The sequence below is a fragment of the Eulemur rufifrons genome, chromosome 16 (genome assembly GCF_041146395.1).
Source record: "Eulemur rufifrons isolate Redbay chromosome 16, OSU_ERuf_1, whole genome shotgun sequence".
NCBI classification, from domain to species: domain Eukaryota; kingdom Metazoa; phylum Chordata; class Mammalia; order Primates; family Lemuridae; genus Eulemur; species Eulemur rufifrons.
Genome location: NC_090998.1, coordinates 9493538 through 9510816, shown reverse-complemented (window position 1 = coordinate 9510816; position 17279 = coordinate 9493538). Strand labels below are relative to the sequence as shown.

At 32.6% G+C, this 17279-nt stretch overlaps 1 protein-coding gene across 1 annotated transcript; it reads right to left on the bottom strand.

The window, feature by feature from the left end:
- Positions 1-1062: 1062 nt before the first annotated feature.
- Positions 1063-16693, bottom strand: CLEC9A (C-type lectin domain containing 9A). The gene is made up of 6 exons (XM_069490488.1): positions 16603-16693; positions 15086-15166; positions 5367-5513; positions 3467-3618; positions 2149-2270; positions 1063-1195 (listed from the first exon to the last, which is right to left on the bottom strand). The coding sequence occupies exons 1-6, from the start codon at positions 16691-16693 to the stop codon at positions 1063-1065; spliced, it is 726 nt and encodes a 241-aa protein (XP_069346589.1).
- Positions 16694-17279: the final 586 nt, after the last annotated feature.

Sequence of the window (17279 nt, the reverse complement as noted above, 5' to 3'; positions counted from 1 at the left end):
CTTGAAGAGGATTCACTAACTTTAAAACAGATACTCTTTCCAGAGAGCTGGTGACATTTTACATATAAACTTTATCTTCTCCATATCCCTGCAACATGAACAGAAAAAGGGATCTTTTTTACCTGGAATTCACAAATAAGGTTGAAGCCTAGAGATGACTGGTGATGTACCTACCATATTGAGCACTGATAGACTGTTCGACTGTGTGCAAGACACATCTCAGTACTTACATATATCTCTAATGTAACCCTCGAACAATATTTTGAAGTCCTATTATTTTACAGTGAGAAAACTGAGGCATTGAGAGATGCATTAAAAGTGCTGGAGTGGTAACCTTGAGAGTCCAGACCATGAACCCTTTGATTTGAGTGGTGAGGATGGTCAGTAAGAGGGAGCTTGTTGTTGTCCTTTCCTGGAGGCCACACTGATACTGGCATCTTACCTATTTCTTTCAACTGTGTGAAATTCTAGTAGTTTATCTCTTTCGTAGAATCATGAAGTCCTAAAAAGGACATTGTCTGATAGTCTGCTGATACAAGCTTACCCTCCTTCCAGTTTAGAAATCCATAGCTCTGTCCCCCCATTCTATCCGTCTGATAACATAATGTCTGAAAGCCTAGAAAATACATGGAAAAGACAATGGGCAGACAGTGGGTTTAAAAGGCCCAATTTATTTATTTATTTAAAAAAATATCCACCAGCTAGAACCACACCACCTCCCCCAATGACTTATAGATTTCTGGGTGGAATTTACATTTACTCTGGAGTTACAAAAAAAATAGAAGTGATTTCCTTCGGTTTGTTCTCAACTCTTCAGGGTTTTGTCCTCATTAGCTCTAAATCAGTTTTATTCTTGGAATTTTGAACCATGTCAAATGAAATCAAGAAAGTATTGAAAAATTTTACCAAGTGCAAATACAAAAACAAATTTGAGTCCCAAGGAGCTAGTTTCATTGCCCACACATTGATTTACTTCTGTACTTGCTCTTAGGCTTTTTGTGACGAGTTTTCCAACGGTGTGTTCCAAATACTAGTAATAGATCACTTTGAGCACCATTTCTTTCAGGTAGAGGATCTTAACGCATACTTCTCACAGATAAAATATTTCCAAAAGCTGCAGTTAGCTGGAAAAAAGGAATTGTCTCTCAGGTATCCACAAAGCTGATTAGTTGATTGGAATCTCTCTGTTTGCAACCTGCAAAAGCAAGTCAGTGTTTGAGGTTAGATTTTGGGATTATAGTGATGTCCTTGTGAGTAACTAATGAGAAATGTGTAGTTTTTTGCTTTGCTTTATTTTGTATTAATATGACACCTTCCTATGGTGGTTTAATTCGCCTTCAGTAACAGCTGTGTTCTCTCAATAAAAAAAAAATGTTAATGTGAACAAACAGCACATAAAAAAAAAATTACTGCTAATTAGAATCTCTTTCCTGACTCTAATTCCCAAAATACTAAGGCACCTGATTCTGTTCACCAATCTTCCCAGTTCTATCTGAAAAGCTTAAGTAAATGGAAATTGCTTAATAGTTATTCCAGGCTGGACACAGTGGCTCATGCCTGTAATCCCAACACTTTGGGAGGCCAAGGCGAGAGGATCACTTGAGACTACGAGTAGGAGACCAGCCTAGGCAACATAATGAGGTGCTCTAGTCTCTCCAAAAAAAAAAAATTAGCCAGGCATGGTGTCATGGGCCTGTAGTCCCAGCTACTGTGGAGGCTGAGGCAGAGGATCACTTGAGACAGTTGTTCCAGGCTACAGCGAACTATGAGGCCACTACACTCCAGCCTGAGTGACAAAGGGAGACCCTGTCTCTTTAAAGAAAAAAAAAAGTTATTCCAATCTCTTTTCCTTAACACTGTCTAGACATTACGTGATACAAAGAGAATGTGATCAATAATTACATTGTTCATTCAGAGACTCAAATTTTGGTTTGATTTTTCTAGTGGATAACAGCAGGGCTGAGAAGGAGAAAGATTTAGAAGCACTGAAGCTACTCTTAATTACATTAGCTTTAATTCCAGTCGGCATTCTGTAAAATCATCAAACTGCTTATGCCTCCTGGAGGAAATCTAAGGTATAAAGCAAAATACACTTTTGAGTTCCCTCATGTTTCTAATTTTTCTTGTGACATTCCCTCAGAGACTTACAGGTCAGGGGAAGGAGCAGAGCCATCTTGCCAAAGCCAAGGGCTGGTGGGTCCACCCTGAGACAGCCCCACCCAGTAATGATGGCTTTTTTTGATCTTCATCAAGCTTCCCGTGATAAAATCCTGGAAGAAACAAGGCCTGAACTGTGAACTGAGAAAAACAAACAAAGAACTACAGTGAAATATAAAGTATGACATTTTGCCTAGCTAGAGATTAATGAAAACTTGAGAGTTGGAGAGAGAGTATTTATTAAAAAAAAGTGAGGATATATTTTACAGACTTTTCTAATGCTGTATAAACAGTGTGGTGGTAAGGACTATGGAAACAATAGGCAACTGGTATTAGTATTGTTTCAGCAGATTGAGAGTCTGGCAGATAGTATTTGTCAAAAAAAAGGTAAGCGTTATACTAAACCTTCGTTATCAGAAGTCAGAAGTAAAAATATCCTTGACATCATAGACCACACAATCTAGTATACTTCAATATGGGAAATAGTTTAGGAGAGTCCAGAAGCAACTTAATTGTAAACACATTTTGTTAAAAGAAACATTTTTAATTTTTGTCATCAAGTTTTCACAGAAACTAATTTTTTGAACCCATAGTTGTAATAATTTAGTTCTAGTCTTCTGGGTTTACTGTATATCTTTAACAAATTGTTTTCTCCTTATTCTTGTAGAAATGAACTCTAATTACTGAATATAACAGGTATACATTTTTCGTAGGATCAGAAATAAACGTGTAGTTATACATCCTATTTCATAGATATTTATGGGTAGAATGATATCAGGGAAACATCTTGTTCACTTGTTAAGATGTTAGTAAACTCAGTTTAATGCCAATTAAATATTTCATTTGGCAAGTATTTATTTTTATAGACCTATCCATTTCATGGCGTCACCCCAGTTTTTATACTTATTTTTTCTTAATAATTACAAGACTAGTAGGTTATATTTCCCTACGGCATTGAAAATGATACATTTAAAATATATATGCAATTGTAATGCACGTACATCTTGGAGTGGGTTAGCATGCCAGAAAATGGTATTCCCCTTATTCCCAACCCTTTTTTTATCAGCCAAGGACATAGAACTAACATAGTCTCCATGATTTCTAAATAACCATACTGTTTTTATGTTTCTCTTATGAAAGGGAAAACAAACCATGCTAATTCCTACTTTGTCTCTTTTAAACCTTTCTTTTCACAAATATACCACTGTTATAGAATATTAAGGAATTCTATCTGATGAGAATTTATGCTTTCTTTTAACAAGTAACATGGTATTTTCAGAATAATGTGAGACCATAAAACAGTGTTTACCATTTCTTCTTTGCTGCCTATTTGTACAAGTGTGGAACCGGCCTTTGAACATTTCTCTTTACTGGTGTGCCAAGTTTGCCAATCTTCAAATACATGGTAACAACTTTCTCCATTCTGAATCCAGCTATCTGGACAAGGGCTGCAATTACAGGCTTTGAATACAAACATTTTTCTTTGTTATTATTGTAAAATATCAGTAGTGTATTTTCCCAAAATAACCCTTAGAGAAACTGATCACTTTAACAGAATGGTTCACATGATGTAGCACTTATCAATTTCAGCTTCTCTGAAGCAGAATACAGTAAGATTTATATAGTAATTTCTACCTGCAATGAGTCTTTAAATTAGTTTAAAATAAAATTAATTTGGGGATAAAATTACCTGAATTTTTTCTGTTCTATAAAGATTATCTGATTATTCTGGTTTTATCAATCTTTCCTTTCTTTGAATTCAGAACATTTATAGTCATCACTTGTTTGCTTATTGTTTTATGTCTGTTAATCTAACTGTCCCAATTTAGCTGGACATGTCCTGACCTATTTGATGGGTTGAGTAATAAGTCTTAAGTTGATGTTTAAATTCTGAGAGTAAAACAAGAAAATATTTCATATATAATGGGAAAAACAAATAATGTACCTTAAGGAGTGATTTGAAAATGAGTAGGTGAGGAAAATCAAAGAAGAATGTAAATGAACAACATGATTATTTTAGGACTCTAATAAGTAAGCCTTAATTTTTAATCAGTTTTATAGAACTTGCCTTAAGAAAGAATGTATTCACAAAAGAAGGATGATCAAATGTATAAAAGGGGAATCAAAGAGCAAGAGTTTGACCAAGTGGCTGTGGCACAATTTTATAAAGGGAAGGACTGAAACTTCCAGAACTCTGGTTTTTAGAGAAAGACCTTCTTACCTTCTTTTTAGGGTAAGAAATAGTATTAGTTTCCATGGCCCAGATGTTGAGATTTTTAGGGCTCTTCTATATCCCTTGTTTGGCATCCATGCTAATAAGCATCCTGAACATTATTAAATTTATACCATAAATAATGTTGACGATGATATTTGAGGTGTTGGAGAACACAGTGGATATTGTCAATGTTTTCAAGGTTGGTGGCTCAGAGATGGGCCTAACTCAAGTTTGCAAAAGCCTGCTATATACAAAAACATTGTTGGGCCACAAAGTGAGTTTGTCAAACATTTACTTGATTGAATTTCAATCAGAAGGAACTAGAGTAGATTTTTGACCTCTCTCATTAGCAGTTATTATGTAAATGACATCCACTATAGGGAAGTTAATTTTCTAAATTATATGTACAAGTATTAATAGATGCTAATTAAGTAACCATAGGATACTTGACAAACAGGTAGAACAAAAGTTAGAAATAGACTGTTTATGGTTTAAAATGCTTATAAGGAATATAAAAATTAAACTGGAATAACTATAGAATTTTTAAAAAGAGATGAATCCTGCATTGTTATAATAATTTTATGGTAAATACTCTCATTTTCAAAATGAATTTTTCTTCTCAAAGTTATCTAGACTTGAATCTAAAGTAATGTCTAAACTAAATATATTGGGAAATTTGGAGCTAGACTTAAAGATATACTTATTAATTTGGGTGACTGGATAAGTTTTATTTTTTTAAATCTGACTTACTAATTGCACACATAGCACGTTAGCATTTGATATTTCCTTTAGTTGCATTTTTTGGGAACCTTAGTGGTTTTCACATATACTATTGGAGCTTATAAATAAAGTTGAACTGGTCAAAATTATGTCTCTCCTATTATAAAATCCTGGCTAATAATTTGGCAGAGAATAAAATGTGTCACTATTTCTTTTGAGGAGTTGATCCATATATTTGAATATGCAGAGTGGAAACTTATTTCATATCAGTTACCTGAGCTAACAGAATTTTGCATCAAGGTTAGGCAATGTTTCATCTGAAGGGGATCGTTTCTCTTCCATTGTGTAAAGTTTAGCAATGCTCTGTCCTGTTGCATGAGTTTTTCTTGCTGCTTCATAGCAAGAGTGGACACCTGGAACACTTCAAACAACAGCAATCATTTCTAACAAAATACTTACATTTTATAACAGAATAATTCTTCAACACAGACTAAAGACAACTGCAAAGTACTGATTATTTTTGAGACTTGAATTTGCATTATTTTAGGTTTTTGCTTAAAATTTACATTGTTCAAGAATCAAAAACTATAAAGGATACACAGAGCAATATGTTTCTTTGCCACCTTGTTTGTTGGTTTGTGTTTTAGACAGAATGTCACTCTATCACCCCGGAGGCTAGAGTGCAGTGCTGTCATTATAGCTCACTGCAACCTCCAACTCCTGGGCGCAAGTGATCCTCCTGCCTCAGCCTCCAGAGTAGCTGGGAATACCAGTGCACACCACAGTGCTTGGATAATTGTTTTTATTTTTGGTAGAGATGGGGTCTTGCTCTGACTCACGCTGGTCTCCAACTCCTGACCTCAAGTGATTCTCCTGCCTCGGCCTTCCAGAGTACTAGGACTACAGGTGTGGGCCATCATACCAAGCCCACCCTGTTTTTTTATTTACTCAGTTTCACTTCCCCAAAGCAGCCAGGCTTACCAATTTCTTTTTTATTCTATCTTGAATTTTATAAATGAAGTGAAATTTTACAAATGAAAGCTAATGAATATTAAATTCCCTCTTTCCCTTTTACATAAATGGTAACAATATGTTTATATGGTTTTGCACCTTTTATTTTATCACTTAAAATATACTTGGACAGAGTTGCATATCAGTACATAAAGAGCTTTCTCATTCTTAGGATTCCATTGTGTGGAAGCATCATGATTGACTTTAGTAATTTTCCATTGCCTTTTAGATTATTTGTAATCTTTTTATACTACAGAAGGAAATGCAGCATAAAAAACTTTAGCCATACATAATCTCATACATGTGCAAGTATATTTTTAAAATAAGTCTCTAGGTCAAAGTTTCTGTGCATTTAAATTGTATTAGGTATTTCCAAATTACTCTCCAAAAAATGTTGTTGCAAATGGTATCTCAATATCATATGATTTGCAGTTATCTTTTTATGTTTGAGTCTGAAACTTTTCATACATATATATATATATTGTATTTCCTTTTCTGTGAAGTGTATGAGTATATCCTTTGTAATTTTTCCCCATTTCCAGTCTTTTCCTTGTTGTCTTACTGTGCTGTTACAATTAATTTCAGCAGACTTAGAATCAGCCTGAGCAGTGTTTCTAGAGTTCCCACATGGCACTGACCTCTAAACAACGCAAGAAACATATGGATTTACAGTGTAGCTTTGTAATCATGGGTCTGAGAATTTGGGGGCCAGATTATACTAGCATGTCAGCAGTGTTTATTGATGACAATATGACTGATGCTTTGCCCTGATTAGGAGACCCTGAGAAAATGCTTCTGCTGAGCTTGGTTCGCTAGCAGAATATGCTTATGTGATCAGCAAAATAGTAATATATTATAACAATCCCCCACTGAGAATCCATTTTGGGCTCCTTGGTACTAAGGTATCCTATGTGCATGTCAGTAGTTCCTGGTCCAAGAGAGACATTGTGTCCTGATGGGACACTCACAGAGCAAGGAAAGGTGCTTGCACCTGGCCTCTCCAGGCCCCTTCTTGCGAGACAGACTTTGTACTTTAATGCTGTTGTTAAAATGTATCCTTATCTTGTAACAAACTGTAGATTTGTAAGCACTGTAATTTTGGGTCCAATGAGGCTTTTGTAGCAACCAACCCTGCTGTCTCATACTGTTAGTGCACTTACATATTGGTGATGTTAGATTTTTATATGATATGAGCATCAGTTACATTTTTCCAGTTTGTTTTTTGACTTTGCTTGTGGTAGTCTATCTCACATAGATACAATATTTTTAAAGTCATTTTTAGTAAAAGAATTTTATATGTGAAATTTATACTTTATAAGTATATATTTACACTTGCATTTTCACGTAGCTGGAATTTCTTGTGATGTAAATTGGAAGGTATATCTTCAACATTTTTTTTCCCCATATGGCTACACAGTTGTCTCATATGCTATTTATTGAATAACTCCTCCATACTCTTTTAGTTACCATCTGTAACTTACTCTAAATTTCTAATAAACTACTTGAGTATATTTCTGTTTTAATTATATTCAATCTATCTACTTATCTAGTCATATGTCAGCACTACATGAGCTTATTTTAGCTTTATAATTTATTTCAATATCTTGTTCTTTATATTGTTGTTTGTTTTCTTTTCTCACTGTTTGGGCTAGCTTATTAAGCCAGTTCTTTTTAAAAATTATATTATGAATTTTCTACCAATTCCTCTCTTAGTAAATATTTTTCTTGACATGGGTATTGATTTTTACAGAATTTCTTGAGCTTGTAGCTTCATGTTTTTAATAAATTTTGTAAAATTTTTATCCAAAATGTCTTATAATATTACTTTTGTCCAACTCTGTTCTATTAATACTTTTGGGTCAACTATTACACAGACGCTAACCTTCCTCACGTATGCTGTGTCTCTCACCCTCTTTTCTATTCTGTGCCATCTTTTCACAGCTCCTTTTTGCATTTTGTATATTACTTCTGCTTTATCTTCTAGTTCATTAATTTACTCTTCAGCTAAGTAGATGTGTTAAATTCTTTTTTAGGGGTAGTGTAGAGCAGGTCATAGCTGTTGTAATTTGTTGAAGCTTTACCGAGGTATGAAATGACACATATTTAAAGGGTACAATTTGGTATATTTTCATGCACATGCTCATATCGTAACTCATCTCCACAATCTTGATGATGAACATATCCATCATACAAAAGTTTCTTGCACTCATTTTCTAAATTTTTATGGATACATAATAGTTGCACATATTTATGGGATACATGTGATTTTTTAATACAAGCATACAATCTCTAATGGTCAAATCAGGGTAATTGTGACATCCATCCCCTCAAACATTTATCACTTCTTTGCGTTGAGAACATTCTATTATAAATCCACTCCTTTAGTTATTTTGAAATATACAATAAATTATTGTTAACTATTGTCATCCTATTATATTACCAAACATTAGATGTTATTCCAACTACATTTTTGTACCCATTTACCAACTCTTTCTGTCCTTACATTTTAACTACAATTTTAATTTGAGGAAACTGTGGATTAACATATAGCTGTAGGGAATAATGAGGGGAGATCCCGCATGCCCTTGATGAAGTTTTCTCCCAACAGTGTCATCTGCCAAATTATAGCTCAATGCCACAGGCAGGATATTGATACAGATACAATGAAGACACATAGCTTCTCCAGCACCATGAGGACCCATCTTATTGTACTTTTATATAAGCATGCCCACTTCCCTCTTGCCCTCACCCCTCCTTCACTCCTGGCAGTCACTAACCTATGTTTCATTTCTCATTTCCATAATATTATATAAGTGGGATCTTACAGTATGTAAACTTTTGCAATTGGCTTTAGCCACTCAAAATAATTCTCTGAAGATTCATCCATATTGTTATATAAATAGATATTTCATCCATATTTTATTGTTAAGCAGAATTCCATGATATAGATTAACACAATCTGTTTAATCATTCACCCACTAAAGGACATCTGGGTAGTGTCCAGGTTTTGGTCATTACAAATAAAGCTGCTATAAACATTTGTGTACAGGATTTGGTGTGAACATAAATTTTCATTTCTCCGAGGGAAATGCTCGGTAATGCAATTGCTGTATTGTAAGGAAGTGTCAAGTTTAGATTTTTAAGAAATTGCTGCACTATTTTCCAGAGTGGCTAAGACACTTTATTAACACATTCCCGCCAGGAATGGGTAAGTGATCTGGTTTCTCTGTAGTTTTACAAGCATTTGATGTTGTCCCTAGTTTTTATTTTATCCATTCTGACAGGTGTGTAGTGCTATCTCACTGTGGTTTTAATTTGCATGTCTATAATGGCTAATGATGTTAAACATCTTTTGTTGTACTTATTTAATAACTATATAAACTCTCTAGTGACATGTTTTTTCATGTCTTTTTTTCATTTTCTAATTGCATGGTTTGGTCTTTTACTGTTGAGTTTTGAGTCTAGATTCTACTCCTTTGTCAGATATTGGTTCGCAAGTATTTACTCCCAGTCTGTAACTTTTCTTTTTATCCTCTTCTGAGTGTCTTTTGCAGAGTACATGTGTTTAATTTTGATGAGATCCATTCAGCTTATCATTTTTTTCCTTTTGTTAATCATTCTGTCAATGCCAAGCCCCAAGAACCCTTCACCTACCCTTAGACTGAAGATGTTATCCTATATTTTCTAAAAATTTTATAGTTGTATGCTCTATATGTAAGGCTATGATCCATTTTGAGTTTTTCTTTTCTTATGAATATCTAAATTCTCCAGCACCGTTTGTTGAAAAGGCTATCCTTCTCTATTGGATTGATTCTGTACCTGGGTCAAAAATCATTTGGGAGTATTTGTATGAATCTATTTCTGGATTCTTTCTTGCATTTTATCTGCCCACTAATACCCCTAGCCTTGATTAATATAGTTCTGTGATAAGTTTTGAAATCAGATAGATTGACACTTTATTCTTGCTTTTAAAATTGTTTTAAGTTTTTTAGTTCTTTTGACTTTCCATATACGTTTTAGAATAATCTTGTCTATTATCTATAACAAATCTTGGTGAGATTTGGATAGAAATTTCATTAAAGCTGTATATCAACTTAAGGAGAATTTATATTTTTTTGTATTCGTTCATTTTTATATTTTGTTAATTTTAAAAATATTTTGTTTATATTTGCTCATTTCTTTTGAACAGAGATAAATGGCTCTGCATTTTTAATTTTGGTGTCCACATGTTCATTGCTAGTATATAGAAACACAATTGACTTTGGTATGTTTACTTTGTATTCTGTGATCTTGCTTACCAGATCCATTAGTTTTTCATTCAGAAGCTATGCCTGCTGCACATAGTACACAGAAGAGAGTTATATAATTTGTTTAAAATAACGTTATGGTATATTAACACTTGCAGCTGTTAAGTGACATGCTGTTATATAAAAAAGAGGGAATAGTATCAAGAAAATCAATTAGTGAATTAAAAATCAAAAATTACCCATACCTATCAGTCAGACCTATAGGAGTAACAATCAGGTCTTTTAGAGAGAAATAGAAAAACAAAAGAGAGAATAAATAGGCAGAACTGTAAGATGACTTCTATTTCTTTAACCACAAAAATAAAGTAACCAAGATCACAAAAAGGAATCTGTTCAAGACAGGCTGAACTTGTTCATGGTAAGTGTACTAGTCAAACTACACTTCTTTCATGGTGCCACTTTAGGGTAACAAATTATTAGAACAATGCAAATGAAGTGAATATTATTTAAGTTGGTCCACATAAGATCTAGTTGGCTCTGCCTCAAAGGAAGACTTGGATATAATTTGGCTGTGCACTTAATAGAAAATATTGTCGTGAAGTGGATGAATACAATTTATCTGTTTAAAAAGCAATTTGCATGTGTGCATTGTTCATCTTCTCATTAACTGGTCAAGTCAGCATACATAATAAAACATTCCATTACATATCTGCATATTGTGATATGTTTTACTCATCAGCATTGCTGCTGAGAAGAAAATACCAGAAAGTAAGAGTCATGGATTAGAGAAAGCAGATGTTTATATTCTGCTCATCTATGGATCGTACAAAAAACCCAGGCTAACAGTTGCTTGAATTATTTTCCCTTTTCTTAACAAGAGGTTGGAGCTAACTAGAGTGGAGAGTAGGACAGTGATGGTCTTTATTTTATCCCATTCAGAATATGGCACGTTTAACATTGAAAAATAATAATCTTCCTTTTAGAAATTTCAAGTATAATACTAAAATTTTAAATTTTGAGGAATTTTTTTCTAGATTAGCTATATTTTAGAAACTGTCGTTGCTTTGTCTATTATAACACTGTCAGAATAGTCTGAATAGCTTGTACTACACAAAACTGTAATAAAACTGGAGAAAGGGAAATGAGACCTTTCTTTAGAATTTAACCATAAATAGGAAGCAAAATACTGCACCTTTATTGAGGTTGAGGTTGTAAACAATTTGCAGCAAGTGAAGAATAAAGACTAAACAATATAATTACCAGGGAAAAATAACAAAATACTTTCAAAGCCCCTAAAATAAAAATATTTGTTATAATATGTTGTACATTATACCTAATTGATGAATTAGGAAAATGAAAATAAACCGTAAAAACAAATTAAAAATCTGATTTCTTAGGAAATATTTTACACTAAAGAGCTTTTAAAATAAAAATCAATTAGCATAAGTAAGATGGCAAAAAAAAAAGCAGAAAATGAAAAATAATAAGAAATCTAGAAATTAAGTCTATTTACCTTGAAACCTTCCACTTAAGTAAGGGTTTTTGGTATTTAGTTTATATCTACTGAAATTTTTTTCTATATGTGTATATAAAATATATGTGTATATATACATATATTTTACATATAATTTTAGGAAGAAAATATATTTTTCTATAGATGACTTTTTAAAATCTGCTTCTATCATGGGAAAATATTGCATAACCATATCTCCATGTCAATAACAATGGTTTTAAAAGACTTCTTTAAATTGCTGCATTGCAATTCTTTTATATAAATATAATATGATTAATTTTACCAGTTCTTCTATTGTCAGATATGTATAAACTCACTTTAATAATATATGTGAACAATATGTGATATGCATATTCATTACATTGATGTAATGATAATTTTGAATAAAAGGATATAATTTTCAGAAAAGTTCCACTTCTAAGGTACATATGTATATAATTTAAATACAGGTTTTGACATTTTCTTACAATGCAAGTTTTCATTAAGAGAATTGAATGTGACATTCATTATTAAAATGGAATATAATTAAAATAGAGTATTTATTAAAAATTAAACATGATTTTTATTAATATAACTCAAAGTCTACTGGCCATAAATAATATATAACTAATAGGGAGAAGCAATTAGTTATTTGGAAGAATGTTTCAAGTGAGGGAACTGCTTCTTGCTTAACACACCTGTTCTGTTATGGTAATGGGTCTTATTTTTAAAAAAACCTTAATGTTAAGAATGTTTAAAAAGACCTAGGCAAATGATCATGTTGATAACAACAACAACAACAACAAAAATTAAAAGTCATTACACTTGAACAAAAGCTAAACAAAAATATATTTTACATTTACAGAGTGATATTTAAGTTTTATAAGTGTATATTTGTAGCTATTAGGACAAAAATAAAAGAAAGCAGAAACTTTTATTTATAAAAATTTTCCGAGAATTACTAAAAGTCTTAAACACGTTGTTTTCTAGATAGTTTTCATTTATCCTCACCAAAGTAACATTTTCTTTACACAATCTTTGGAGAGTTAAAACAATTCTTTTAAATACATACTACATTCATGGGATTACAATATTTAAAAAATACAAAAAGTAAACACTGAAATATCTTGTTCTCAGCCTTGTCACCATCTGTCTTACTCCTCCTGCTCCCACTTTTAGGTATTTCTTATATAAACTTCCATTGCTACTTTGTGTAAATTCAAGAAAGTATTCTTTCTTAATCAAATTTTGGCATAGTATATACATTATATTGAATGTTGCTTTTTTTCACTTAACAACGTATCATGACATTTCCATATCAGTACACAGAGAGCAACTTCTTTCTTTTCTTTTGTCTTTCTTTTTCCTTTTCTTTTCTTTTTTTTCTCTTTCTTTCTTTGTATTTATTTATAAATTTTGCTTCATGGTATTCTATTGTCTGGATATACCATTGTTTATTTAAATGGTCTCTTATTGATAGTGCACAATTGAGTTTTTCCCAATCTTTTTTTTTTTTCCATATTGCTACATGTGCAGGTTTATCTATAGGAGAAATTTAAAAAGTGGTATTGCTGGGTCAAAATTAATACAGTCTACAATAACTCAGAGTTTCTTAGGAACATAATTGTTATGGTTTATATAAACAGATTTCATGTATTAGAGAAGACAAATTTATGTATACACTAGATAGCAAGCTTTTTAAGAACTTGAAAAATGTACAGTGTACTTTTATAAACATCCTTAGTACGTATTAAATGAGTTTTGGCTATGTATTAGTTGCCAAATGTAGACTATAGATTTATTTTTATATTAAAAAACAAATTATATATCCCATTCACTTGATAATAGTACTGTAAGATGTTGCATCTTAATTCTGTTTTTAATTGAAAATGCTTTTTGTACTTCAAGTTTATCTTTTTACTCCAAATAGTTAATATTTGTAAAACAACTGTGAAATTAATTATATAGAATTAATGTGACCATATCTTTTGATATTTGCAATGCAAGTTAAATATTGTAGAGTTAGAATGGAGCTTGGCAATATGTCACTTAAAATCCTCAGTTTTTGTAGGAGAAACTGGATTACTAGATGTTGATTGACTTATCTGTTTGATCTCTTTCAACTGATTTATTTCAAGTGTGTTTGATAAACAAATATTGAATATGTGAGCTCTTAAAAAATAGACTAGCATTTGCCTAAAATCGTTTTTTAAAGTAAACTACAGAGGGAGGGTAGAGAGAAATAAGGAAAGTTTTCTGGAACTTCTAACATTTTTGCTGGGTTGTGAAATTTTATTTGAGGAGATAGACATGGTAACAATTACTAGATGGAGCTCTCAATAATTCTAAAACATTACTCTAAAAACCAGCAGGAAAATTACCCTTGTAAAATTACATGAACAAGAGAAAGCTTCCTGTACTTTGTGAAAGCAAATCTGAATTTTCCCTTCCTCATTCTCAGAAATCATAATTCTTCCTTTCCAGCTGATGCTTTGTAGATGGGGAAATAATATGTCAAACAAACAAGAAAGAAAAATTATCCAAAGAATAACTTTCATCTCTGTCTTTCTAGGCATATTTTCTTAGTGCTAGCATGAGTGATGTTAGAGGTTCTTAGTTCTTTTTCTGGAATCTGCCACTCTGTAATTATTATATTTATAAAAATTTCACTTGCCAGACAGGAAGACATGTCTCCAATTTGAACTAAAAGGAATAAAGCAAAGTGGTTAAATATGGTCCAAACAAAGCTCTCAGGTTTGCGTTAAACATTTTAAATCGCATCTTGCCTAATAAAAAGGGAAACACATTAAAATAATCTGAAAAAGTCAAGTTTAGAATAAATATGTTAGAAACAAAAGGGTATACCCTGAAATCTTTCAAATTGTATGCTTTGGTATGCTAACATGATTCACAAGTTGAATCAGAATATAAGTAATTATTTGCATTGTTTTTTCCAGAGACCTATGGCATTAGATTTGAGTTAAATAACATGCAACTGATCATTGAAAGTTACAAGTGGCAGCCAACTGCTCAGAGTTATATCAAATAAATGTCCTATAATTTAAATTTGGAAGGCATTATTTTATATCATTTATATGCATGCAGATATTTCTTAACTGATTCTTCATTTATAAATTACAAAGTTTTATGTGTAATGATAAATATAATTCTGTATAAAGCTATATGTAATATATAATACATATATGTATGTAGATTATTTTGAAGATACCATTTTGTACTTACATTTGATGCCCAAGAAAATGGATGTTGTTAATAATCCCATGCAGAAAATGCATGAAATCCCCATCACAAGACACCATGTTCCTAAACATGAAATTGGGACAATGAAATTGAGTTAGAGAAAGTAGATGAAGGGTTGGAGTAGGGATGGGATGAGACTGAGAAACAGAAGGAATTAACATCGGGCATTCCTACTGGAGAACTGTTGAGGCCTGGAATTTGTAACTGTGTGTAACAGGAAAAAGAGAACCTTTGCTCAAATACTTAGAAATACAGGTTGTAATTTGAAATACATATGATTAGGAAAGTGGTAAATTGAATAAATTTAATAATATACTTCTGTTATCCTTATCTATATGTCACAGCTTACTAACTAATTATATGTATCCTTTTCTAACAATCTTTTAGGGATTATCACAAGCCAGGTATCAAGCTTTTAATTTTTGAGGGCAAGATTGATGTCTCACATCTCCCCATCTCTTTCCAGTGTCACTTGAATATGATTAATTCAAAGATATTTCCTTTTAAATATGAAATTTGGATAAGGAAATATTTTTCCAGCCAATTTTCTAACTCTTTAGGGAGAAAAAATGAAGAATGCTTGATGTGTTATATTCATAACACCAATCAGAGAAAAGTAAGTAAAATGCATCTTTGGATATTGTGGTAAGCAGAATGATGCCCCTACCCAAAATGTCCATGTCCTAATCCCTACGAACCTCTAAATGTTACCTTATGTGGCAAAGGGACTCTGAAGATGTCATTAAGTCAAGGATTTGAGGATGGGAAGATTAGCCTGGATTATAAACAGGGGGCAGGAGATTAGAGGAACAGAATATGATATGATGATGGAGGCAGGGAAATGTTTGACGATATTGTGCTGTTGGCTTTGAAGATGGAAGAAAGGACCGTGAGTGAAGGAAGGCAACAAATGCAGCTTTAGAAACTAGAAAGAACAAAGGAAAGAATTCTTCCCTAGAGCACTGCCAACACCTTGGTTTTGGTTTGCCTTTTAGCACTGTAAGTAAATAAATTTGTGTTGTATTAATTCTCTAAGTCTGTGGTGATTTGCTACACTAACAAACAGAACTAATACAGACATTAAGTAATAAAGACAGAACTGATCACTATAGCAGACAGCTCCAGGCCAATGAGATCTTGTCTATTTTTCAAACTTTGTTTTCTATTTCTTAGTATTTATCATAATTTTGCAGAGTGTTTTATGCAGTAGCTAAAATAATTAAAATTATATGACTTTTTCACTTATTTTTCAAATCTAGGAATTCTTTGTTTTTTCCAGAGAGAGAGAAAGAGAACATACCACATATTTGTCAAGTCCATTGTTTTTCCTTTTTCACCTTTCCTTACTCTCCTCCACTGATTTCATTTAGCATTTTCTGCACATTATAATACTCTTAGGTAGGTTTTCTCAGATTAGAAGAAATATCTTAGGCTAATGATAGAAAAGAAAACAAAACATAAACTCTAAAGTCTTATACAAAATAATTAGAACTGTTTACCTGAACATTTGGTGGAAGACAGACATTTCTGGTTAGGATTTGGTGTTGGATTATCCCACTGCAAAGAGGCGTATGTTTCTTCCTCGTGCATGTCTGAGATACTTTGACAGGTGAAGCAGTCCCCAAGGGAGGCTGACACAGATAACACCTCTTGTGGTTAGAAGCAGGTTGGAGAAAGAAATGAAATTGGCTACTTTTTCACAATAGTAGAAAAGATGTTTGGGTTTAAGGGTAGAATAGAGGCATCTTCATCCAGAAAGTGGAAGTTTATGAAGTTTAACCCAAAGCCCAACTTGGTAAAGGAGGAAATGAGAAATGGGAAAGAACTGAACTCAAAATGGCCAATGATAGAATATTTTTGCTCTGGTTTCCAAAATGCAGCAGATGTTGCAGTTGATAGCACTGGATTACAGTTAAGAAGAAAAAGATATAAGCCCAAAGAATGCACACATATTTGGTATAGGACACGAAACATAGGGATGACCTGGATAATGAAAATATGAAGATAGCTCACATTGGGCAAACTAGGATGTGAAGAGTGGTAGATGACTGTGTAGCCTTAAACAAGAAAGCTAGGAAGGGATTTCATCCCTAAAATAAATTTCCATACTGTATATTATGCTAGTTGCCATGATATGTAAACCTCAAAATGTCAGTTGTTTAACACAATAAAAGTT

What these genes read in the sequence shown, in the direction of transcription:
- CLEC9A (XM_069490488.1), bottom strand. Translation starts at nt 16,693, where the DNA reads ATGCACGAGGAAGAAACATACGCCTCTTTGCAGTGGGATAATCCAACA. An exon ending in CATTTTCTTGGGCATCAAAT is followed by an intron (nt 5,514 to 15,085) that starts GTAAGTACAAAA and finishes TGTTGTTTGAAG; the next exon opens with TGTTCCAGGTGTCCACTCTT. An exon ending in TCTGCTCCTTCCCCTGACCT is followed by an intron (nt 1,196 to 2,148) that starts GTAAGTCTCTGA and finishes TTGCTTTTGCAG; the next exon opens with GTTGCAAACAGAGAGATTCC.